At 39.1% G+C, this 25,902-nt stretch overlaps 1 protein-coding gene across 4 annotated transcripts in view; it reads right to left on the reverse strand.

Moving 5' to 3' along the window:
* The window catches only part of Cpne4 (copine 4), a 455,030-nt gene that overhangs the window by 329,329 nt on the left and 99,799 nt on the right, over window positions 1-25,902 (reverse strand). For all 4 annotated transcript variants that reach the window (XM_078043313.1, XM_078043315.1, XM_078043316.1 and 1 more), the window contains exon 2: window positions 9,475-9,655. In XM_078043313.1, coding sequence (XP_077899439.1) covers window positions 9,475-9,655 — 181 coding nt within the window. The remainder of the gene's footprint in view (window positions 1-9,474; window positions 9,656-25,902) is intronic.

Genomic DNA, 25,902 nt, shown 5'->3' on the forward strand with positions numbered 1-25,902 from the left:
GAGATACTCCACCGTCATCATCCTTGAGTGGCAGGAAATGGCCTTCCAACATCCTCTTACAATCTGTTCAACATAGTCATAATTGCTATATGCACAGTTTAAATACAAACTCAAAGCTCTTTGAAATGACATTTCTTGCCCCAGGCACTAATAATCCCAATTTCATGAAAGCAATAAGTCCAGCAGGATAAATGCATTCTGTAAAATAACAGGCTGGTCCTTGACAGTCCAAGTGTCTCTGGAGGTGAACAGAGAGACGTGGACCAGGGAAATGGCATCTACCTAACCACTAGATTACAAGCATCCTCCACAGTGCCAGGCACCATGGTGGACATTGAGATGCAACACTGATAATGTTTTCACAGCTTTGCTATCCCAGGATTTACTTCCCCAAAGACCTCCTGATCCATTTCCACTCCTCTGCCACTAGCCATGGGTTTCTTAGTCATTTTAGTCCTCAGAAAAGTTGGGGACTGAACAACATGTCTTCAAAAATATAACATGAGCAATAATATGTTCAAACTCTTACTGAGCACTTTGTAAACATGCTACATATATTAACTTGATCCTAATTAGGTAACTTTATTATACCCCTTTTACAGATGAGGGAACTGAGGCTCAGACAAGTCTGATTCATATACCTGTTCACACAGCTAATAATGGTTTGGTACCATCTGGTGCCACATTTTAAGAAGCAAGCATGGGTGCCTTACCTGATTTTGCTACCTTAAGATCAGGGGCCTTTACCATCGGCACTGAGATCTTCACCTAATTGTCTTAAGAAATTAAAAATAGCTTTTCTGTACAAAATATTCAGGAATCCTCAATTTAAAATCCATGGCTAGGAAAATGAATTTATTTTTAACTTTAGGAAAGAGGAGGAAGCATTCCAAAGATAGGTTTGATAGACGTGAATGTTCTCTATGAGAGAGGCCAACTCCCTAAAGGGCAGAAATAACAACACCATCTACTGCAGATCAGCATTTAGTGCATGATTTAGATAAGGACAATGACAAAAAAAGCAACAATTATAGGAGAAGAAAACATGTTACTTTCTGAAGCTAGGGGTACTTGGGTTATTATATCTCCACAAAGAAGATGATGAGGAGGGTACACTGTTGTGTAGCTAATGTGGTCACTGGAGACACATATATCTGAGTTCAAATTCTAATATACTTTTAATCTTGTGACCTTGAACGTGTGCTTTTTCTGTGTCAGTTTTCCCACCTGTAAAATGTGCAACCACAGTCTATCATATAACACTCTCATAAGGATTACATGGATGTGCATGGAAAGACTTAACACATGGTGCACAGCAAACACCAAGTTAACGGTACTTGTTATTCTCAGGGGAGGGCAGCAAAGGCTAGTGAGAGCACAGTTTCTGGAGTCAGTCTGAGCTCAATTAGTCATAGTTCCTCTACTTGCTAATTGTGTGACTTTCAAGCAAGTTGCTTAACTCTTCTGGGACTCTGTACTATCCCTAATTTTTATTTGTCAGTCGTACTTCCATAAAGATGGGAAAAATAAAATACAGAGAGAGCCCAATTTGTGAGGTTGCTTTGATTATAAAATATGGTCATATAAATAAAATGTTTAGGAAAGTCCCTGATATATTGTATAAATAAATATTCTCAATATATCTAAGAGATATCTATTAATTGTTTATTATTAATAAATCACCACTATCATTAATTTAAAAAGATCAAGCAGACTGAAATCACCAACAAAAAAAATGATTCTTCTTAAGGAGGTAATTATTCATAGGGAGTCCAGTTAAACATGACAGGCACCCTCTGAGACATCAAAATGTTTCAAGGTAGAGAAAGAGGCCTTCTAGTTCTTTCCTCAACCTCTAATTCCATCATTAAAATGAACAGCATGGGCCTGTAACTATATCAAGATACACTACGAATCCTCTTGGTGACCAACACTTACTCAGATGCCCAGAATTCAGTTTTCCAGTTCTTTGGGTTAAGGAGACAGGGAAGCCAAGTCTCTCTCTTCAGGAGACCAGACATCATTCGTTCAGCTGATAAGATTATCTTCAGAATAGAAAAGAGAACTGACAACCAACCCCAGATTGTGAGATTCCATTTTCAGGTATCATGACGTTAACAATTTTGAGGTTTTAATTATCAGATACTTAATTATAAGATATCCATACAAGATATCCATATTAAAATCTTTTTTCCCTACGTCCAAGTATATCACTTACAAGACAGAACATCATGGATCTGTCAGTCTCTGATCACAGGAACATGACCTCAGGCCACGGGAGGAAAGATCCTTTCTCTTTCCTTCCTGACTTCCTTGTTTTCTTTTATTCATTGCTCAGGATAAGAATTCTATTATCACTAAAATCAACTTTCTTTTACATTTTTTAAAGAGAAGAAATTATTCTTATTAAGGATGTGTTAAGGTAGAGGTGGAAAGCAACATCAAAGTCTTCCCAAATGGAAGTTTGATGTAAAACCACAGTAGAAACTTTGTGAACAACTGAAGAAAACTGTTGTTTTTTTTTTTTTAATCATCTGTCATGCTAAGTGTTAGCCATCAAAAACGTTGCAGGTCAACAAAGTGTGAACAGAAAATCTTTTGAGAAAGGAGTTTGTCTGTGATATCCAGAGGGAATGCTTTAATTGACTTAATTTTCATTTTTCAGCGTTCATCTGTGTCCACAACTGAGAGGTTAACTGTGTTTCAGAGACTTGGCCAGAGGGGTGCAGGAGAGTATGCTAAACCCAATGCCTCCAGGGCCCACCGGAGTGCAGAAATGACTGATGTGGGCTGCCTAGTGGGAACACAGAGACAAACCCCTTATTCTCCTAAAGAGGGAAGCAGATAATGAATGCCAGCTCATAGTTGCCAAAGGATTAAAGGTCTCAGGTGGCCAGATTTTTTGGCTACTGAAAGAAACCAGAAATCTAGAGTTTCATGAAAAAAAAAAACACTTGGATTTTTAAGTGTTGGCAATCAATTCAAAACTTGTTAGACACACACAATGAAAAGCCAGACGAAATTTGCTACAGGCCAGAGAGAGAGGCCACCAGCTTCAAGTTTGCAGCCTCCGGTAAATAGGGTGTGGGTTTTGTAATCAACTAGAGTCCAGCTTTACTGCTGACTAGTTATGTGACTGGGGTAATTTATTAATTCAGCCTAAGCTTTGGTTTCCTTCCTTACTAAGTAAAGCCTACACTGCAGAGTATTTATGATGATTAGAAAGAATACATAGGAAAAAAATATATGTATAGAATGATTAATTGGCATGAACACTGATTACTTAAAAGTCATTGCGTTAGTATTTATATTGCCTATGCCATTTTTTGTAAAAAATTCTTGGCTTCGGAGCAATGGAAAATTTGAGTATCTGTAGTACAGGTAAAACTACTCTTTTGGGTTCTGCCACCCCATGGACACATACTTCCTCTTCTGTCCTGCCAACAAGGATGCTAGGTCATATAGCAACCAAACACTACATCTGGATAGGTGGAACAGGGTGGGAGGAAAGTGGGTGGAGAGTAGTGAAGATAGGGAAGAGTGGTTGATTTTTTTCTCCAACCCACATAAAGGTAGCCTCGGCACACTTAAGCTGGTCAACCCACCATACATTCAGGGAGAGGAAGAGATTTAAAGCAAGATCTTGTTTTGAGCTCTTTTTCAAGGACTGTTGGACCCTCTGGCCCTCTGTCTTTAAGATGGAGTGTACACTGCATTTTCCTTAAGAAAACAAGCCAGGCTTTGTACTACAGTGTTCAATATGTGCTGTGGTTGCTTTCAATGTCTGTGCTGTCTTTGTTCAGGGCTGTTACGAGCAGAAAAAAAAATGTAGGTAGATAGACTCTGTGAGTATGAGGTGCTCTATGGATATACTATTATCATAAACAATAATCATCTTGTATCAGAACCCATTGATAATTGATGTGTTACACATGATCACACTAATTATTCACCAAAGCCCATGATTCATCAAAACTTGTTTTCACATGGAATTGATCCAAAGGTAATTAGTTCTCAGAATTACTTAGAGCTTCCTACGAAGGAGCTCAATAATTGAGTATTAAAATTAAGTGAGAAAAAAATGGAATTAATGCCAATTGGAACACCATCCTAAAAGTCCAGAGTGTAATTTGAATTTTCCCGATGAGGACAAGTACTCTGCCATTCACAGGCTGTGCCAAGGGACACAAACCCTGAGCTTGGCTCTGCTGCATGGAGGATATCCAACCATGGCTGGTGAACTGAATGAAAGTCTTTAGTTTACAAATATCTTTTCCTTTTGAATCTTTGAATCCCTCTTGGTTAAGATGCTTAGTTCCAGGACTTAATGAACTTTCTACTTTTCCCTGGAAAATAAAAAGCATTCTAAATGACTATTGTGCTTAACTATCACCATAGACTGTCATCATTATATAGCAAGCAGTGGGTACAGGGGAGAATTTGAAAATTGGGTATGATCCTAAGTTAGGGAAATTAAAGAGTAGGTCTGAAACATTCAGTTTGGAATATATTTCTACACTGCAAGTTTTTTTTTTATCCTGTCTGTAAAAAAAAATTACGGCCATCACTAAAGATTTGATGGAAGTTTTCACCCAATAAAAATATCATCCATTTTCCATATTCTGGAAGGAAAACAAAAGCATCTTCTCTGAATTTTGTTTCCTTAGACATATAAACATATGCTGATCTGCTGATCTGGAAAGAGCAACCATGTACTGTCTTTCATAACAATCGATTTCCAATAGTTCAAACACACACTGACTCTCCTTGACCCTTAATACTATTAATAGCACAAACAGTCAGATCGAGGATCCGATCAATGTGTTCTCCTCCTGTGGGAAGCCAGCTGAAGGTGGCCATCACCACTACAGTAGTGACATGCGTGGTACACCAGGACATCAGAAGGCCCTGTCTCTGCTGGAATTCCACTAGGAAAAATACAGTCCAGCAAGTAACAAAAAAGAGATGTCAATTTTTAGCTGAATCTTCCCCTGAAAAATATAAGCTGTAAAATTAAGAGGTAACATTTTTTACAAAATGTTTACATGGTGACATTTTTACAAATTCTTTTCCTTCTTCTCTCTACCTGAGTCAAATGCCTGCTTCTTTTACCAAAGATGCTCTGGAATCACACTAGCTATTTAAATTTATAAATTGATTTAAAGAAATGAATTAAAATTAAATGATGAAGAATTTAGCTTGGGGCTAGGGATGTGGCTTAAGCGGTATCGAGCTGGCCTGGCATGCATGCAGCACAGGTTCGATCCTCACACCACATACAAACAAAGATGTTGTGTCCGCCGAAAACTAAAATATATATATTAATTAAAAAAAAAGAATTTAGCTTTTTAGTTACACTAGCCACTTTCTCTAGTGCTCAGTTACCACCTGTGATTAGTTACTTCCTTAGTGGACAGCACAGGTCTAGAGCATGTCCACCCACTGTGGAGAGTTCTGTTGGACAGTGCTCATCTAGACAGAGCCTTTCTTTGGCAAAACTTTAAAATTCTCCCCAAAACATAAAATCACCCAGCGTTTCCCTCTCTCACCCCGACACCCCTCAAGGATCGCTTTCTTCCTCAAATCCGTTTAGTCTCTCCATTGTTTCATTTTTCCTCATTTAGTCAATTCCCAGATTCCCCATAACAAGGTTACTGAGGAAACTGATATAGACATATGCATTCTCTTAGGTAAGGATTTTTCTCAACTCTTTAATTTTTTTTATATAGAAAATCTCTCCAATCCAGCAGATTATGCTTAGTGAAGCTAGCCAATCCCTAAAAAACAAATACCAAATGTCTTCTTTGATATAATGAGAGCAACTAAGAACAGAGCAGGGAGGAAGAGCAGGAGGAAAAGATTAACATTAAACAGAGACATGAGGTGGGAGGGAAAGGGAGGAAAAAAAGGGAAATTGCATGGAAATGGAGGGTGACCCTCATTGTTATACAAAATTACATATAAGAGGTTGTGAGGGGAATGGGATAACAAACATGGAGGGAAATGAATTACAGTAGATGGGGTAGAGAGAGAAGATGGGAGGGGAGGGGGGATAGTAGAGGATAGGAAAGGTAACAGAATACAACAGTTACTAATAGGGCATTATGTAAAAATGTGGATGTGTAACCGATGTGATTCTGCAATCTGTATTTGGGGTAAAAATGGGAGTTCATAACCCACTTGATTCTAATGTATGAAATATGAGATTTCAAGAGCTTTGTAATGTTGTGAACAACCAATAAAAAAAATTTAAAAAATAAATAAAAAATAAATTAAAAAAAGAAAAAAAAATAATGGCTTCCTGTTTTAAGTTTCAACTCTTGTTGCTAGTTGCCTGAATTAAATTCTTTCTAAGAGATACCAGTCATAGGCTCTGTTTTCCTGACTAACTGAACATACATCCTTAAGAGAGTAAAAATTGCTAGGAAAGTTTTTTCTCAAAGTATCAGAATATAAATCAGCCATATGACAAGAGTATGCGGGAAATTAAGCTGATGGTACAGATTAAAAAGAGTAAGACTTCCTACACAAAGGAAGCAGTGAACCATTTTACATTTTAGAATAAGTTTCTATTTTATTGTGAAATTTTTGGATGGGTAGTTGCGTGTAGACCACACTTTGGGTAATGCTGAAATAGGGTACTTAGAAAAAACAATTTGACGATGTGTATCAAAAGCCTTAAAAGTGTTCTATCTTTTATCCTACCAGTTGTACTTTGATAGAATCTCTTGTAGGAACTCGTCCAAAAAGAAGGGAAAAGTCTTATGCACAAAGATGTTCATAGCAGTATTAGTGAAAATCAGATATTTTTGAAAGCAATTTTTTAAAGTGAAAAATAGGAAAATAAGTCAATATGTGTAATGGAATACTATGAACTTTAAGCTTTACAATTATAAATATAGTACTAATATATAAAACACATATATTATTAGAAATAAAAGAAGGAAAGAAAATTTTATATGCAAAAGAATCATATGATAATATATATGTCGGAAGGAAAAAACTGAAAAGTAACGGTCAAATTACGTAGTAAAGAAAGCATTAGAAGACAAATTACTTTCCCTAATGTTCAAAGAGTGACCTTTTTTCTATTGTGAGCATTGCATTTAGTTTTGTTAAATTAAAATTAAAAAAAAATATCCACCAACAAAGTCAATGAGAATACTTAGAAGGGGAAATAGATATTACATATTAAGATACCTTGTGGATTCTGCTTTTGTTTAAAATATAAACCAGGATAAGCCTGGAGTTATATTAAGATTAAAAATCTACCTGTCATTGATTCTGCATGCACATTGCCTCCTTACCTGAATTTCATTTGCTCACCAACAGCTATCAAAACTCACTTTCAGAGATGTGACTGATATGTATAGATAAATGTGCTGCCTCTTGAGTGGAGTGTTTTGATCCTTCTTTCTATCATAGTTAGAGTGACCCTTATAAGCAGGGGAGAGAAGTATTGAAGGCTTGAAGAGCTGTTCCCGAGGGATCCATCTACTCTTGCTCTGCTCAGTATGGTTCAAACCCCTTATCCAAATTCCACAGAGTGCTTGGTTTCCTGAGGAAGGGTAGCAAGAGTCCTCTGCTATACCCTCTTCCCCTGATTGCCCCATCTATCTCAGACCAGATCCTTAAAACCACGGCTGATTTAAACCAAGTACCTAGAGGCAACATCCAATGTGTTTAAATACACACATAAAACCCAACAGCAAAACTGAACCTGCAATATTGCCACACAAACCGTCAAAGACTAAACACCAGTATCTACCTACCATAAGCACAAAATAATAAAAATATGACTTCTTGAAACTCAACTTCCAGGGCTTAAATATTAGGTTTTCCACTTAGAAGCAGAATGGTCTTGAGCAAATCCTTAATCTTTCTCTCAGTTTTCTCATCTGTAAACTGTGGAAAATATAGGATTGTTGTGAGGACTAAATCACACATACAACATTTAGAAAAATTACAGGTACTTGATAAGCATTTGACAACATTTAATGAATATTATTTTTAAAATTCTACTCTAAAAAAGAAATATTGTGTGATGTGTCCTATGTGGGGCAGTCCTTCCGGCTCTTCCCCAGAGCCACCAGGCCTATATAAGCATTAATCAGAGAAGTGTCCACCAAATATAACACAGTTGATAGAACCCCACTGCATTTCCCATAGCTTTTGTCCATTGGGTCCTGATGGTTTGGAATCTACATAGCCAAAAAAATAAAAAATAAAAAAAAATAAACTTGAAATAAGATACCAAGTCATCTCTTGACAATTTGGGAGCCCATTATAATACCATGGCATTCACACCATTACCCAAGTAAGCTGTTCAGCACAAGCACAGCAAGGAGTGTGTATTAAGACACACTCTGACTGGGTATCCTACTGGTGAGTCTTTGGGATTGTCTGAATGTGACCTTCCCACCTTCCAAAGCCAGTTAAAACTGCTGGCTAGTGGCATGAATTTGTAGGCACCCAGCTCCCACTTCTGCCACCCAAATCTCTCTACTTATGATTTCCACAGGTAGCATTCCTCTCTCCCCAGTTCCCCAAAACTGAGCCCCATCAACCCTTGGGGCTTAGAAGGAATCACTCCTTCAGTCCTAAAAATGGTCCTAAGGACCATCATCATTTTTGAGTTTCCATATGGCTCTCGTGAATACCTGGTTTTAGATCAGCAATCCTCTTTAGAACTTACATTTCTCCATAGACCTGATTCATCCCGTATCAGGTCCCCTCCTCCTATCCTTCTTATGCTAGATCAGAGGACTAAGCACTGGTCTTGGTCATTAGTCTTCATCCTTAATAGCTACCCTCGGACAGCAAGTGCTCCAGCCTAGATCTCGGGACCAGAGCTTGCCCCCTGTCCCAACTGCAGATTAGTAACAAGGACTGACCTGCTCATTACCAGTCCTCCTAGTTCCCTCTCTCGATTCAGGTCCTACAGAAAAACCAAACCAAGCCAAACACAACCATTTACTGTGCTAATTCCATCTGAGTAGTCATTTCTCTACCAATGCCCCAAATTTGTTTCCTCAGAGCTACCATTCCCAGAATTATAATTAAATCGAATCTAAATTCTGCCTTGGCCACAAGCCTTTATCTCTGGAACCAATTTTTAGAACATCAACTTTCTCATCCCAGCCCAGCCTGGGGGCTGTTTCTGACCCACCAGCTGCCAATGACCATTTGCCAACGACTAGGCCCAAGACAAAGAATGTTATATCTTGGTAATTGGTGGAACACTCTAAAAGTATTAGGTTCACGAATTAAGGGTGAATGTCCCAAATATCCACACTATCAAAACAGTTACATCAAAACATCATGATATAAACAGAAACAGAATTGTTTTCATTTGTAAGAATTTTTCCCTCTTATCAAAAATACACAACTTTGAGACAGAAAATGTAAAAAAAAAACATATTGCTTTGAGTCAATCATCCAGTTGTTTCTGTCTGTTTGGTTGGACACGCCTACCTCAAACCACTGCCCATGGGACTGCATCTTGAGGATGACACAGGGGTCTGGTTTGGAAAGAGCATCTCTGTCGGAAATGCCTTTGCACGCCACACGCAGCTCCACTTTGGTCAGGCAGGGGCTGTTAAAGATTCCCAGCGTGTTGGCTGCTGACTCATAAATGTTGCTCATCTTCTTCATCCTGTTTCGGGCAAGAAAAAAGAAGAAAAAGTGTATGTGCCAATCACTGCAATGTTTACAGAGAAGAAAGCCTCCCCATCGCCATTTAGAAAATTTTCAACACACAGTTTTAAGGACGGAAGGTATTTATTATCTCACTTTCCAAAGGAGTGGCACAGTGTCAGTGAAACAAAAAATAAAAATAAATAAATAAAAACAAGTAAACCCAAAAAATAAAACTCAGATGAGGGCGCACTTGGCTAAGGACCCTATTTTCCTGAACGATTTGCATAGATTTGCATAGTAAAACTTCCAGTCTGTGATATAAAATTAATGAATTCGTGCAATAGACTGCGAACCATAATCCAATTCTATATTAAGTCGATGGCTTATATGAAATCTTACAGATCTGTTGACTAATCAATTTAATCAAGTTTTTATGAGTCCCTAAAAATTCATAATTCAAAATTCCTATGTGATAAAACAGAGAAGCATATTGTCCTACCTGAAAAAAAAAAAAACAATTCAAATTTCCTACCCCTAACTCTTGGCCTACCTTGTCAGGAAGCCCTCGGTGTGCCAGACGCAAGAGAGATCCCACATTTGATTTCCCACCCCAAGTGCCTAACTTCATTCTCACCTTTCCCTTTTAGGTTCTAACTTGACACATCAGGACTCAGAATCAGAAGGGAGCAATGAGGTGAGACGAAAAACTTGAAGACTCTGATTCTGAACTTGGAAGCAGCAGCCACAGATAAACACTGGAGGCTCCCTGCCCACCTCACATGATAACAATTTACAATAACATTTGGCTTATCTAAGGCCTGACAGGGCCACAGGGATCCACCAGAGTTCACTAATGCTGTCTGTCCTCCTCTCCCAAGAGAACAAGACCTGTAAGAAAATTGGAAGGTCCCCTCAGGAGTAAAATTCAATATCCTTCTCATGAAATTCTATATCTGTGTAGATTCATTAGGAAAATCATCAGTGATTTCCCCAACTTCACACGGCATTTGTTTTAGTGAGCCTTTGTGTTGCTGTGACCAAAATACTTGAAAGAACAACTTAGAGAGGAGAAAATTTATTTGGGGCTCGGAGTTTCGGAGGTCTCCGTCTACAGATGTCGGACTACTTTGCTTGGGGCCCATGGTGAAGCAGGGCACTACAGAGGAAAGGCCCAGTGTTGGAAAACTGCTTAGCTCTCAGGGGTCAGAAAATGTGTGTGTGTTGGGGGTGTGGGGCAGACACAGGGAAGATGCATCATTTCAGGGCAAGCTTTCAGTGACCCACCTCTTCCAGTTCTGCTCCACTTGCCTAAGGTAACCACCCAGCCATTCAAGTTTGGCCAGACTGATTATTTTACAGCTCTCCCAATCTAATCACTTTACCTAGGAACATCCCAGCATTAACACAGGAGCTTTGGGGGGGGGGGAAATACCTCATATCCCAATCATAACAACATTTATGGTTTAGAGACTAATTATTTTGTCTAAAGACTATATATGACAAACCCCAAGCCAACATCATGGTGAATGGGGGAAAAACTGAAAGCCTTTCCTTCAAAATCTGGAACAAGACAAGGATGCCCATTCTCACTACTCTTATTCAATATAGTATTGAAAATTTTAGTCAGAGCAATTAGGTAAGAGAAAATAAAAGGAAGAAGTTGAATTATCAGTTTGTGGATGATATAATCCTTAGTTAGAAGATTCAAAAAGCTCCAAAAAAGATTCAAAAAGCTCCACTAAAAGATTGTCGTAGCTAATAAACAAAATTGCAAGTTACAAAATCAACAAACAAAAGATCAATAGCTTTTTTACACCAATAATGAATTTGCTAAGAAAGAAATAAGGCGGCGGGGGTGGGAGGGGGACTAGGAATAAATCTAACCAAGGAGGCAAAAGACTGTTCAAAGAAAACTGTAGAACACTGAAGAAAGAAGTTGATGGAAAGACATCCCATGTTCATGGATAAGCAGAATTAGTCTTGTTAAAATGGCTGTACTAAAAAAGCAAGATAGAGAGTCGGTGCAATTCCCATCAAAAATATCAATACTTTTCTCATAGAACTTGAAAAAAAACAGTCCTAAAATCCATTTGGAGGAATTAAAGACCCAGAATAGTCAAAGAAATTCTAAGCCAAAAAAGCAAGGCTGGAGGTATCACAATACCTGACTTCAGATTATACTATAGAGCTATAGTAACAAAAACTGCACAGTAGTGGCATAAAAACAGATACATAGACCAATGGGATAGAAGATAAATTCACACAGGTACTGATCTTGACAGAAGTGCCAAAAACATACATCAGAGAAAGGACAGCCTTTTTATCAAACAGTGCTGAGAAAACTGGTTATTCATATGTAGAAGAATAAGACTAGATCCTTATCTCTTACCCTGTAAGAAGTGAACTTCAGATGAACCAAAAACCTAGGAATTAGTCCATAAACCTTGAAACTCCTAAAAGAAAACATAAGATCAACACTCCAACATATAAGGGCAGGTAATAACTTTCTAAGTAGTAACCCTAATGCTTAGGAAATAATGCCAAGAGTTAACCAATATGACAGCATCAAACAAAGAAGCTTCTGCACAGCAAAGGAAACAATTAGAAATGTAAAGAAAGAATCTACAGAATGAGAAAAACATCTTTGCTGTCTAGTCTTCTAACAGAAGATTAATATCTAGGATATATAAAGAACTAAACAATCTTAACACCAAAAAATCAAATAATCCAGTTAATAAATGGGCAAATGAATTAAACAAAAAATTCTCAAAAGAGATACAAATGACCAACAAATATATGAGAAAAAGGTTCAACATCATTAGCAATTAGGGAAATGCAAATCAAAACTACACTGCAGTCATCAAGAATATAAGCCGTAATAAATCTTGGAAAAGATGTGGGAAAAAAAAAAACACTTTTACACTGTTTGTGGGATTATAAATTAGTACAACCACCATGGAAATCAGTATGCAGGTTCCTCAAAAGACTAGACATAGAACCATCATATGATCTAGCTATACCACTCCTCAGTGTTTAACCTAAAGAATTAAAGTTATCATACTATAGTGATAGATGCATACCCATGTTTATAGCAGAACAATTCACAATAGCTAAACTATGGAATGAGCCTAGGTGTTCGCCAATAGATGAATAGTAAAGAAAATGTGGTGTATATACACGATGGAGTTTTATTCAGACATAAAGAAGAAAGAATGAAATTATATCATTTGCAGGAAAACGGATGGAACTGGAGATCATTATGCTAAGTGAAAGAAGTCAAATTCAGAAAGTTAGGAGTTTTTTGTTTTCTCTCATGGAGTAGAAGCTGGAGAACAAAATGGGAAAAAAAAATATTAGGACAGAGAATCTCATGAAAATCAAAGGGAGATCAGTAGAGGTGAGGAAAGGGACCAGGAGATGGAGGAAAGAAGGGAAAATTGGAAATCCTGGGGAATGACAATGGCAAAATTATGTTGTTATCTTGTGTGCAAATATGTGACAATAAATCCCACTATTATATATAATTATAATGCACCAATATAAAATCAGGGGAAATTTCTTGATAAAATGAGGCAATTCCTCCATCTCTCCTTCCCTTCCTCCACAAATGTTTTGTCTCCCCATGGTGCTCAACACCATACTAGTTCAAATGAGAACACCATACCACCTCTTTTATCGGGTGATGGCTATGCCTTAGTATCTCTCTCTCTCTCTCTCTCTCTCTCTCTCTCTCTCTCTCTCTCTCTCTCTCTCTCTCTCTCTCTCTCTCTCTCTCTCTCTCTCTCTCTCTCTCTCTTGTGTACACACACACACACACACACACACACACACACACACACACACGTTTGCCAACCCTAGTTCTAAAATATTAGGTAAGGTGAATTTGTGCTTGGGAGGAGTTGTGATTCTATTTTAGTTAAGTGCTGTGGAATTCATTTGAGGATGAGAGCTCCTTTATCTTCAACAAAACTGAACATGAAGAGGGACTTCTGGACACATATTTTACAAATTAGAAAATCTAAGCTCAGAGAGGATTGGTGGTCCCTTTGTCTCAAAATTATTCCAATTGCAGAGCTGGGGTTGTTTTTTATCTCCCAGCCAAATACTATTTTTACCCCATGCTAAACCATCAGCCTAAGACATATTCAAATCTACCAAGGAACAGTGGATACCACAAACAACCTTGATTTATTTCAACCTCCATATAGAGTCATACTTCCTTTCTATTTTAAAATAAATGTTATTCAAATATAAAAAGGCACAAAGCATAAATCCAAAGCGTAATAAGTTATTGTTCCTCTATTTTTACAAGTTGTGAGCAATATAGGAGACAAAGCAAATATGAAATGGAATTCATAACAAAGCAAAGACAGGGAAGGGGATCAACTAGGAAGATGGTTTGTGTTCAGACAGGTTTGGAAGTATGTTGTGAACCCTTTTTATTAACTTTTTAAGAAGAACAGCTTATTCTTCCACCAATATCTTCCTGAACTGTTCCTCCCAGTGCATGGGCAGATTCCTTGGAATCTTCATTTCTCTTCTTCATTCTGAATGGTCTCTCCTATCTCTAGGAGACACCCTCTCTCTCTTATCTTAGGCTTGCGCCCATGTCAGTCACCTTCTAGAAGCACTGTCTCCATTCTAGAGGACACAAGCTTTTTCTACAGAATGGGATATCTTCTCAAACACCAGTCATAGCTGTGAGGTACAAAAAGAGCCCTGTCAAGGAGCCACAGAGTGCCGGCTTCAAATCCTGGCTCGTCCACTGACTAAACATGTGACATGGAGCAGAGTAGTTGACCTGTATTGTTGTAATACCTACTATAAAGACTTTCTGTGAAGAATATGTAAAATAATATAAATAATGTGACTAATGCAATACTAGGTATATAGTAGATGCTCCCAAAGTATCAGCTATTATTATTACAATCTGACTTTGCTCAGGATGAAAGCATTCGTCTCCCACTCTCAACTAGAAATCTCTTATATTTCTCACTATTATTTTAAGACCAAAGTTTCACTTGCTCTTTAAATGCCTTCTGCCTTTGGCACTCACACAGTCTAGTTATACCACCTTCTCCCTAGGAACACACATCCACCTCTCAAGTCAGCAGTTTTTCTGAAGATTCATAAACAGGAGCCAGTGCCTCTCACAGGTTCACAGGCAAAGTAAAGCAAGGGTACCTGTTCTGCTAGTACTGTGAAAATGTGTTATCAACTTCCTGGGATGGGGATGGATAATGTATGTTTCAATCAGTATTCTTCCATAGAAGTCTTCTCTTGGTCCCTATGACAGATGGTCACTTGTGACGTGGAAATTCCTGAGATATCTGATGGGAACTGCAGGAGTCCCTAAATGCAGAAGGGACTTCTTCTTTCCTTATCTATTCATTTTCAGGTTTAACAAAAAAAAAAAATGAATTTTAAGTATCAAGGCTTCTTAAAACACAGAGTAACACATACAATCATTAGTGGCATTATTTTCCATTAAATGTTATGTAGTTCCATGAATTATTAGTTAACGATAGGAAATTTAAAAGTTTATAAACGCATCAACAAATGCTCAGAGATTTTTTTCAATCAGTGTTAATATATAATCCAGAAACTCTATGGATCAACCCTTTAAGCAATGGAAGATAAAAATGAACACAATCAAGTAGACAGTCACTAAAGATCAGCCCGTCACCAATATGGTGGTTAGATCAGAAGAGAGAAAAAAGTTTATTATTGTATCAGGTCCTTTTGATGGTCAGTAATAGAGGAATGGTCCTCCCCTCCCCATTGACTCTACTTGCTTTCTTCTGCTCAAGGTCCTAAAAAAGTGACTTCCATTGATCACTAGCACACTGTCGGTAAGTTTCCTGTTGGATTTGGCTAAAGGGATGCCAACCTTGGAAAAGGAAGGAGAGAGAAAACCGCATACTTCTTCCCAGCCCCCACGCTGGTCCTTTGCAGTAGCCAAGCAACTATCCCCGGGGCTTTAGCTCTCACTGGGTCTTAGTAACATCCTCCCCTTCCTCCTTCAGCCTCCAGGGTAGTAAAGGAGTATTTCCAATATTAAGATGGGCATCCTCAATCAGGGATCCAGATGCCCTTGATTGATGGAACAGAAGAGAGAAAGGAAATGAGGGAAGCAAGATGGTGGTCTCAGTTGGAGTTGGGGGGCTCTGGAATATGGTTTCTATTATAGGATCAATTTCACCTTAAGGAAAGGGGTTCAATCTCTTCCAGCCCTTCGTGACTCAGTCATTCAAGGGATGGGAAAGCAAAAAACCAAACTTGGTACTCCTTCCCCTGATGAGAGAAATCAGACATGCTCTGGAAAAAGAGCAACTGTGAGCCATTAGAAGCCAACACTTTCTGCCCTTAGGGGATGGATGTAATAACCAGAAGAGGGCATCTAAGCAGAGCATTAACAGAGTCTACTTCACCACAGGGGTTACTCTCTGGGAGTCTCCCTGTTGTCCCCTTAACTCTGACCATGTCACTCTAAACAACCTCACATCAAAAACTCTTTATTCAACAGAGATGATTATATTTCCTACCCGAACGAGACCCAAACTAGAGAAGTACAGCTGGAACAAAAATCAGGACTGATATGGTAGACAGAGCTCAGGTGGCCTCCTCCTGTCTATGTGCCCTGTGCAACCCCCTTACTTGACTGTGGGAGGGACCTGTGACTTGCTTTTACCAAATAAAACATGGCAAAAATAATGGAGTGTCTCCTTGGCCGTTGTGATATGCTAGAGAGTAACAGCATATGGCTAAGGGTTTCTCTCCCTTGATCACTTTGATGGAGTGGCCATGTTGGGGAAGCCAGGAATAGAGAGTGGCCTTCAGACAATAGCCAACAAGAAATGGAGACCCTCAGTCCCACAGGCTGAAAGTAAAAGAATTCCACCACCAAACATGGATGTCCACTTGGAAGTGGATATTTCTCCTCGACCCTCAGATGAGACACTAGCCTGAGCTGATTGATATCTAATCTGGTGAGAACGTGAAACAATGTATGCAGTTAACCTGTGACCATGCTCCTGACCCACAGAAACTAGGGGTAAGAGCTGTGTGCTGGTTTTAAGCTGCAGATTCTGTGACAGTATTGTTATACGGCAGTATAACTAACACAAACAGGTTCAAAAGACACTCTGGGGTGCATATGTGCTTGTGTGTGCATGCATGTGTGTATGTGTATATACACCCACATATATTCCTTTAAATCAGGGACAATTTCTTATACCTTGTTGTATATCTAATAATGTTCATCTGCTACTATGTGTAGAATGATGATGAAACCAACCTAAACCTTCATCTCTGGGAGGACAGGGGACAGAAAAGAAAAGAAAAAAAAAAGCTACTGAAGATAAAAGTCATAACTTCTCACAATTATACTCAAGGTGTCTGGCTTAGCTCCCCGTCCATGCACAAACAAAAACCCCAACCAGATATATTAGAGTTCATGAGTTCCAGTGCCTGCCCAGAGGGCACAGCAATCCTGTCCTTGACTTTGGGGATGGTACATAGGCCAGAGAATTCAAATTGTTTGGCTTTGGCCCAGCTGAAGCTCACAGCTGAAAAGGGATCACAAAATATGGCTCTGCCAACCAGCGATCAGCTACCTCCATGGTCCAGATAAGTGGAGTAAACAAGCAATTTCACACTCTGTTAGAGAACAGGATTAATATGGCCAGATTATCAATACATTTTCCATGGCCTATTTAAATCCTCTTTGTTGCCTCTCATACAATACCCTGATTTTACAGAGACTAATGTCTGCTGAGAATTATTTTGATGAAAACTGACTTTTGGCCAATTTTAGAAGTAAATTATAATTGTCCTTTCACTCAGATAATTTAAGTTATTAAAAAAAAAAAAGTACACCACTTCAGCATATCCACACTCTCTAACAGGACAAATGGATCCTGAAACTTAATTAGTTTCTGAATGAGTTGCAAACAACACCAAGACAATAGAGGGCTCAAGAGGGAAAGGAAATCAGCTTGAGTTCACAGGGGAACCAATTGAGCAGAGCCTGTCTCAGAACTGTTAAGAATAAGTGCATAATCACTGTTCTGCTTGCCTTGGGATTACTCAGCCTTTTTAAATGTCATAGGACATCCAGGGAGGGCTCATGCACTGGAGGTCTCCATCACACCATGATTTCTATCGCTGTTCAAAAAAATGGACAAGGAATCTCCTGCATGACTGGTGCTATGCTGGATGGTGGAGGCACTGAACATCCAAACTCACCCTTCCGAAGATAAACCAGGTGTTACACCACTGGTACCAAGTAGATCAACATTCCTTGATGTTAGGCTAAGGGTAGATCTACTCTTATATTTGTTCTTAGGTGGCAAGTACTAAACTGGACACCCTCGGGGTGCCTGTATTAAGATGAAACAGTGCATCTGCCTAATGATTCATATTCTGGAGCAGTGCTTCTCAGACTTGATTGTGATCGCAAACCACCTGGGTAGCATCTGTACAGCAGTATCTGTTTCAAGGGTCTCAAGTGGGCCTGGGGTTCTCCTCCCAGATGTTGATACTGCTGGCCTGTGGAACCCACCTAGGATCACAAGGTGAGTATAAACCAAGCATCTGAACAACAAGTTAAACTGGTCCACAGGTTGCTTATTCCAGTATCCAACATGGACACCTGAGACGCAGGAAGAAACGGGAGAGGAGTGTGGATCTAGCATCAGAGTATCTGGGTTTGATTCCCAACTTTAGGACCTACTTGTGACTTAGGGCAACTTAACTTGATTTGTATTTTTAAAAACTTATTATTTTATTTTTTTGGTACCATAAATTAAACCCAAGGGGTGTTAGACCACTGCGCCACATCCCCAGCCCTTTATTTTTTTTTTTTTATTTTGAGACAGACAGGGTCTTGCTAAGTTGCTTAGGTCCTCACTAAGTTGCTGAGGCTGGTCTCAAACTTGCAATACTCTTGACTCAGTCTCTAGAGTCACTGGGATTACAGGAGTGCCCCATTGTGCAAGGCTGGGTGACTTACTTGAATATGTGCATCAGCTTTACCATTTCTTAAATGGGGATAATTATAGTCCCTACTTGGTAGAAATGTTTTCAAAATTAAATGAATGAATCCATATAAAGTCCTCAGAAGAGTTACAGGGCCATAGGGAATACTTACTAAATGCAAATGATATTTGTTGTTGTTTTTTTAATTATACTACTAAGTTCATGTAACATTTATCAAGCTCTTACATATCTGCCAAGCATTTGATATTAAGTCATCAGAGCTTCAGAATAATCCTACTATGGATTCTATTAGGATTCCCATTTCACAGGCAAGGAAATGATCTCAGAAAAGGGCAACAACTGCAGGTAGCTATTCAGCCACCAAGTTATGAAACAGACTCCAACCCCAGGAACTTTAGGCCTCTAACCACTCTGCTACACTGCCTCCCTATGGTTAGCTTCTTAAGAAAACTCAAAAAAAAAAAAAAAAAGGTGGCAAGTAGGGACTTACACCACATGTCTCTCCAATTTGACTCATTTGCCCCCCCTAAATGTCACATGTCAGCTACCCCTCTTATCTCCATCTCTTCCTAAAAACATCAGCAGCACTCTTCTCTCTAAGTCCTCTATTTTTAGATTTCCTCCCCTTTTGTAGAGAAGCCTTAATGAATTGATTTGTCCTCTGGATTTCATTCTTCTCACAACTTTATCTTCACTCACCCAGTTCAAAACCCTTCTGTTCCCCTTAAGTAGCAGGAACACTGGTTCTTTCCAAGGGGGCAGGTAAGGGAGAAAAGTGTGAATATTCATATATTTTGTCTTCATTGAGCATATCATGCTCCCTTTGTCTTTTTAAAAAAATAGTTTGCTTTCCTAATCAGTACTATTAACTACACTAATAATAAAATGCCCAAACTCGGCTTCATGGAATGCTTACACAGCCTCTTGAGACGAGCATCTTCAGCCCTATGTCACAGATGTTCACGGTGGTGAAATAGCTTGCCCCAGTGTCATAGTTAGTGAGTGACAGAGCCAAAAATGAAGCCTAGGTCTGGCAGCCTCCAAAACCCATGTTTTCAACCATTTCTTAGGAAATGATGTATCATTGGCTTAACAATTTCCTTTTAGCTCATGCAAAGGCAACCTTCAACCCTATTTCAATCTTCCATCACTAAGGTGTGGTGTGTGCATTAATGAGATGGTACTCTAACAGTCCTTCACTATTCATTTGTCCTCCACCCCTTCACTCTCAAGGCAGCTCAAGTCACTTCTGAACTCTTTTGCAAATGTAGCTGCATCAACAAATTCAGGGGGAACTCAGTGTCCCTACTCTGATTATTTCAACCACTGAGTTACAGATAAGTTCCAGGTAGTGGAGCTATAACTTCCGACAAACACAGATATACAAAACATGAGATTTTGCAAAAGAATAGGGATTTAATAAAGCAATATGTTGAATTGACAACATGAAAATTGTCAGAGGCATTAAAAAATCACAATATGTCTATGAGAATATTTTTTTTTCTGGAATATACCACATCCGAATCATTCAACCACAGTGAATTATTATTTCAGTCATTTCCTAAGCTTTCTAATTTGGGACAACAGAAATCAAAAGAAAAAAAATCCAGCAGAGATCCTATTTCCTAAAAAACAGCATTCTTGGGAAAATGTGCTTAAGATATATTGATGTTCTTAGGAACTTCTGGGCTTACAATTTTGGCTCTAATAGTGAGTCATAAGGATGAGATTTTTTTTTTCTAGAAAGCAATTATGTCCATTGCATCACATTCATATTAATTTTATAGCATTCAAATGTCACCCATTTTTAGGAGAAGAACTGCACGTATAAATTTAACCAGATAATTATAAAGGCTGACAAAAACTTTTAAAAGTAAAACAGGAACTAAATATCAGGGGAGATGATATGAATGACTTTCTCCATCCTGTGGCTGCCCCTCCTTTTCCCATTGTATCAAAGGCAACTAGAGTTCCTGAATGAGAGAGAAAAAGCAAATTCAGATAATGGTTTATTATTTTGGCACCTGAAATAATTTCCTCCCGTTTCTCAAGCAACTAAATTTACCCGGTAGAAAGATCAAATCCCAGACTTCCTTTGCTCCTTTCCTTTCCCTTTTTTAATATAATCACAGGTTGGGTTCTTCCACTAATGTCATGTTAACAGGAAGCCAGGGCTTCACAAAATGGATTTTGTGCTTCTGGCCTCATACATGTGGCTAAACTTTAAAAAAAAAAAAAAAAAAAAAAGAGCAAGATTATTTTTATGTTCAACAAGAGAAGCTACAGACACCATATGAAGCCAGAAGCCAATTTCCTTGTGAAAGCATGATAACTGATCTACTTATGGGTCTCGTTCTACTCCTACACCCTCTCCTTTAAGACTTGCTTCTTCAACTGCTTTTAATTCCATCCTGGGGTTAACAGGCTTTTGCTCAGTAGGCAGGGGACAACAAGAAGTGTTTGAGGGAAAGAAGAGGGGTAAGGTAGAGACGAGAACAAAATATAAAAGAAGTACCATTCTGGGGATATAATCTATAGTTCAGTTCTGCTCAAGAGACATTTATGTGATGATATAAATATTGTATATCTGTGCAGGCCAATGCAGTGACTTTTGAACACTTGACCTGTAGCTAGTACAGCCAAGGAAATACCTTTTCATTTAAACAGCCACCCATGGCTAATTGCAACTGTATTAGACATGCATAAACATACCACACTGGACTTCTCTTCATAACATTTTCTGTTTTTCCTGAAGAACAAGGAAATAGGATTTCTTATTCTTTTTCTTTTTTCTTTTCTTTTCTTTCTTTTTTTTTTTAATAAGAGTAATGTCATATCACTGTTTGGTGGAGACTGGTGCAGAAATGCTAAAAGAACTCAACAGGCCAGACATGGGCGAGCACGACTATAATCTCTGAGGCCTGGAATGCTGAGGCAGGAGGATCACAAGTTCAAGTCCAACCGCAGCAATTTAGCAAGGCTTATAGCAATTTAGTAAGATCCTGTCTCAAAATAAAAAGGGTTGGGGATGTGACTCTGTGGTTAAGCACCCCTGGGTTCAAACCCTGGTACCAAAATAATAAAAATAATTAAAGGACTTAACAAGTTCAAGGGAAATTCATAGACTTCCTTATCCACCCTTGCCAATTGATTGGTGGTGTCAGCCCAAAGTCCTGTGTGAAGAGAGACAGCAGGAGAAAGGAGTGACATGATGAATGAACAGTGATTGCCACCCACATTCATGGAAATAAGTGGCAGCTCATGAGGAAAGACCTTCGGGGGTAACGTTGGAGTGAAGCTCTCCTTAGAATGTCTTCCTAAGTTGGCACTAATATATGATTAATGTGTAACGATATTTCTATCAAAGGTTTCAAAAGGACAGAGCAAAAGATGTGTCCTCACTAGAACAGTTATGGATTAAAACCAAAAGGAGACCAGAATTTATGCAGAAGTTGCATGGGTATTGGGTGTGGGGCAAAACATGTCAGAGGATAGCATCCTGTCTGTCTCTCTGAACATGGGATCCACCATCACGCACACACAAGTGATACTGCCGTCTCTTGCCACCCCTGATTTCCTGAGGACCAGAATACTAGGTAGAACTGGAGGTAGAGTTGCTTTCACGTAAAAATGTAAGAAATATATATTCAGGGGCTGGGGATGTGGCTCAAGCGGTAGCGCGCTCGCCTGGCATGTGTGCGGCCCGGGTTCAATCCTCAGCACCACATACAAACAAAGATGTTGTGTCTGAAAACTAAAAAATAAATATTAAATATTTAAATAAATATTAAAAATTCTCTCTCTCTCTTTAATATATACATATTGGAGAGAGTGGGGAGAGTAGGTAGAAAAACATAGGGTCTTCCTATGACCACAGAGAAACCTTGGGGGACCTCTGGCAGCAGGAGGGGATATTGATTGAATTGATCAAGTCAGTCTCCCTGGGCAAGATTTTGTGGGAGATCTTATCACACGGGGAAGAAATTTGGCCCATGTTATACATGTGGCACCTGAGAAGTCTGAGGATTTCTAATCCTCATCAAATGTGAGGAGAATTCTAGTATAAGAAAACTAGCAGTCTCCAGTGTGGGCAGAGATAGATGGAAGAAATAAGTCCCAGATGTAAAATAATGGCAATTGTAATCCCAACTACAGTAAGTGTTTGGGGGATATTTCTGTGCCTGTCCCTGTGCTAAATACTTTTTGCTATGCTGTCTCATTTAACCTTTCAAGAGTCACCGGGAAATAGCTGAGCTGTTATTCTTTCAGTTGTATAAATAAGGAAAATGGGATTCAGAAAAATCTAAGTAAATTGAAAGTCACATACTCAAAAAAATGAAGGAGGCAGGGTACAGTCAAATTTCGTGAATTCACACATCAGGAATGTTGTCGGTAATGTTGTTCTGGTTTCTCTCGCACCCCTAAAGATCTAGGTTGTGTTTCCCGTTCTATTTGAGCCCCTTCATGCTGGAAGTCCCAGAATGTTCTATCTCATTCATTCATTCATAAAATATTCATTGAACACTTCAAGTATGTGCTGGGAACCATGCTGAGTGCTGGGAGATTCAAAGATGAAAAGAGGGTCACTGTCGCAGGCTCATGGGGAAGATGACAGGCCAACAAATATTTACAATAGATTAATTTTGCTTGTTCTGCTATCTGCTGTATTTCCATTAAAAAAGACACCGAGAGACTCAGGAATTGGCACCAGCAATGGAAATAAAGGTGTGGGGTTCCTCTGCCCTCTGTGCTAGAGGACTATTGTTCTACGAGGTGCTAACAGACCTACCATCCAGCAGATTTGTTTACAGCAGGACATTTCAGAGTCCTCAGGATGTGAAAATGCTCTGTGAATCTCCAAAAAGTCAGTACAACTATATAATATTTCCTAACCTTGTATCATCACAGAAAAAAAAAAACCGCAGGACACATTGGAATAGAAATGATTACCAAAAAAAAACGAAAGCTTTAGAAACATGGTAGAGGTTAAAGGGCAAGAGATAGAGGCACACCATATTTGAGGCTATTTTGTTTCCCATGGAAAATATGATAGGGGACAGAGACGAAAACATCTCAGGAAGAAGTACAATGTGGGAGGTGCCACGTTTTACTAGGAAGAATGGATACTGAGGTTCTGAGTCAGCCAGAGAGCTTCAGCCCTGCATGCAGACCTACCCTAAGCAAATGCTTGCTGGGCTCAGCAACTTGAAGCCAGGTGCTCCAAATCAAGGTGACCTTCAGATAATCACCGGAGATAGAAGATGCTAGCACTCAGTGGATAGTGAGGAGGATTAATGATACGCCACTAAGCCTTGTCAACTGGCAAATGCCAGTCTGGATAGATTTCTTCCCAATCTTGAGTGAGTAAACAGAAAATAACAACAGCAGCCACATGGGTCCTGAGAAAGGGATGAAGATAACCAAACCCTGTTCCGTTCACATGATGGAATGCCACACGACAATGAAAATTAAAAAACCCTTTAAAATACACATCAGCATAGATGACTCTCTTCAACATAATGTTGAAGAAAATATGCTACATACCAAAGGGCATATGCTGTGTGATCCCAATTATAGACACTATGAAACAGACCAAAATTAATTACACCTGACAGAAGTCAGAATAACAGTGATTTTTGTTTTTGTTTGTTTGTTTGTTTGTGTAGGCAATGATGAGAGGGATAAAAGAGAGGTCCCATGGTCCAGAAATAGTCTCTTTTTGCTTGGGAGCGTTTGCTGTGTAAAAGTTCACCAAGCTGGGTACATACCATGGGCACTCCTCTGCACGTCTGTTACACTTGGATAACTTTTTACTTAAAAAATAAATAAATAATAGATGGCAGGGATAAAAAAAAAGAAAAGAGGCCAATCTAATATGCTAGTAAATATAAAGAGGTTCAACTCCCTCACAGAAACACCAAGTACTTCAGATTTATCTTTTATATCTAAGTAGGCAAAATAAACTGAATAGATGAAGGGAGAAGTAGGTGAGTGGATTTATGAATAAAGAAAAAGGAGAATTAATAATAGTAATAATAATGAGACAAATAGAAAGTGTTGGGAGGGGAAAAGACCCTCATTTCCTCCAACCTGGACCTCATTGCCATCAGTAGGTGCTAGGTGCTCAGGGATATTTGCCAAATCACTAAATTCAAATTTGATCAGGTGACTCTGATCTGATTGAGGTTTACCCTCTTCTGTGGGTACCTAAATTCTACAGGCTAAAACACACATCTCTCAGCCTAGAATCACTGGGCTTCTTTTCACCAGGCACATGATTCTCCAGTCACTTTGAATTGTTTTAGTCTTATTACCTCTTTTCATACTTTGAAGTCTTTATTGATGCTTTCCTGAAATGCCCAGAAAAATACATCCTTCCCAACACACACACACACACACACACAAAAAAAAAATCCTACTCATTTATTCTTCCTTCATGGCCCCTGACAAAATTTCCAAGCTTCCCCCACACAGTTCTTTTTCAGTGCTTACGTATATGCAGTAATTATTAGCTTATGTTTCTGGGAAGTCCTGGTGGGTGGGGATCAAGGACAATGCAACACAATTTCAAAGTGGTACAGACTGGGATTGGAATCCCCTAAACCAATTGATGACAGACCTCCTGGGTATGGGGCCTTTGAACAGGTAGCCCCCATGCTGAGGAATAAGTCTCCAGAATCAGAAAGGGGGACTGGGGAGTCAGGCAGTCCTGAGGAATGTCAGATGATTTAGAAACATAACAAGGATGAGCGATGTTATCATCTCAGAACCAAATATGACGTCAGGGTGAGACTCCACGCATTCCCTCCAAGAATTCTCTTCCATTTCCCCTCCCCTCTCTGCCCGCTATGCTTCTCACTAATACTGCCTCAAAGAGAGACTTACAGTAAATGCCTGAAGCAACGGGAGACAGACCTCTATAAAGGCCTGAAATTCTCACAGTGGGACTGAGTAAGCAGGAGTTATCCCAACAACCAGAACAGAGGCTTCCTTCCCACACCTGATAGAATGACATCCTTGACCCCACCTAGGTGATACTTGTGGGCTGTGTCAAAGGGTGAGGAGTTCAAGGGCGATGTCCCTGTTACTGCGCGCCTCAGAAATATAATTTGCCAAGAAGAAATTATGCTTGAAATAGATCACTGACAATCTCCTAATTCCACGACCAAATGAATTAGAGAACACATGGGCACATTTCCTAACTCCCAGGTCCCTCAGACCCTGGTCTTTGTTTTTGTCTACTTTGCTGGAGGCTAAAAGCTG

Source organism: Ictidomys tridecemlineatus, chromosome 3 (genome assembly GCF_052094955.1).
Source record: "Ictidomys tridecemlineatus isolate mIctTri1 chromosome 3, mIctTri1.hap1, whole genome shotgun sequence".
NCBI classification, from domain to species: Eukaryota; Metazoa; Chordata; class Mammalia; order Rodentia; family Sciuridae; genus Ictidomys; species Ictidomys tridecemlineatus.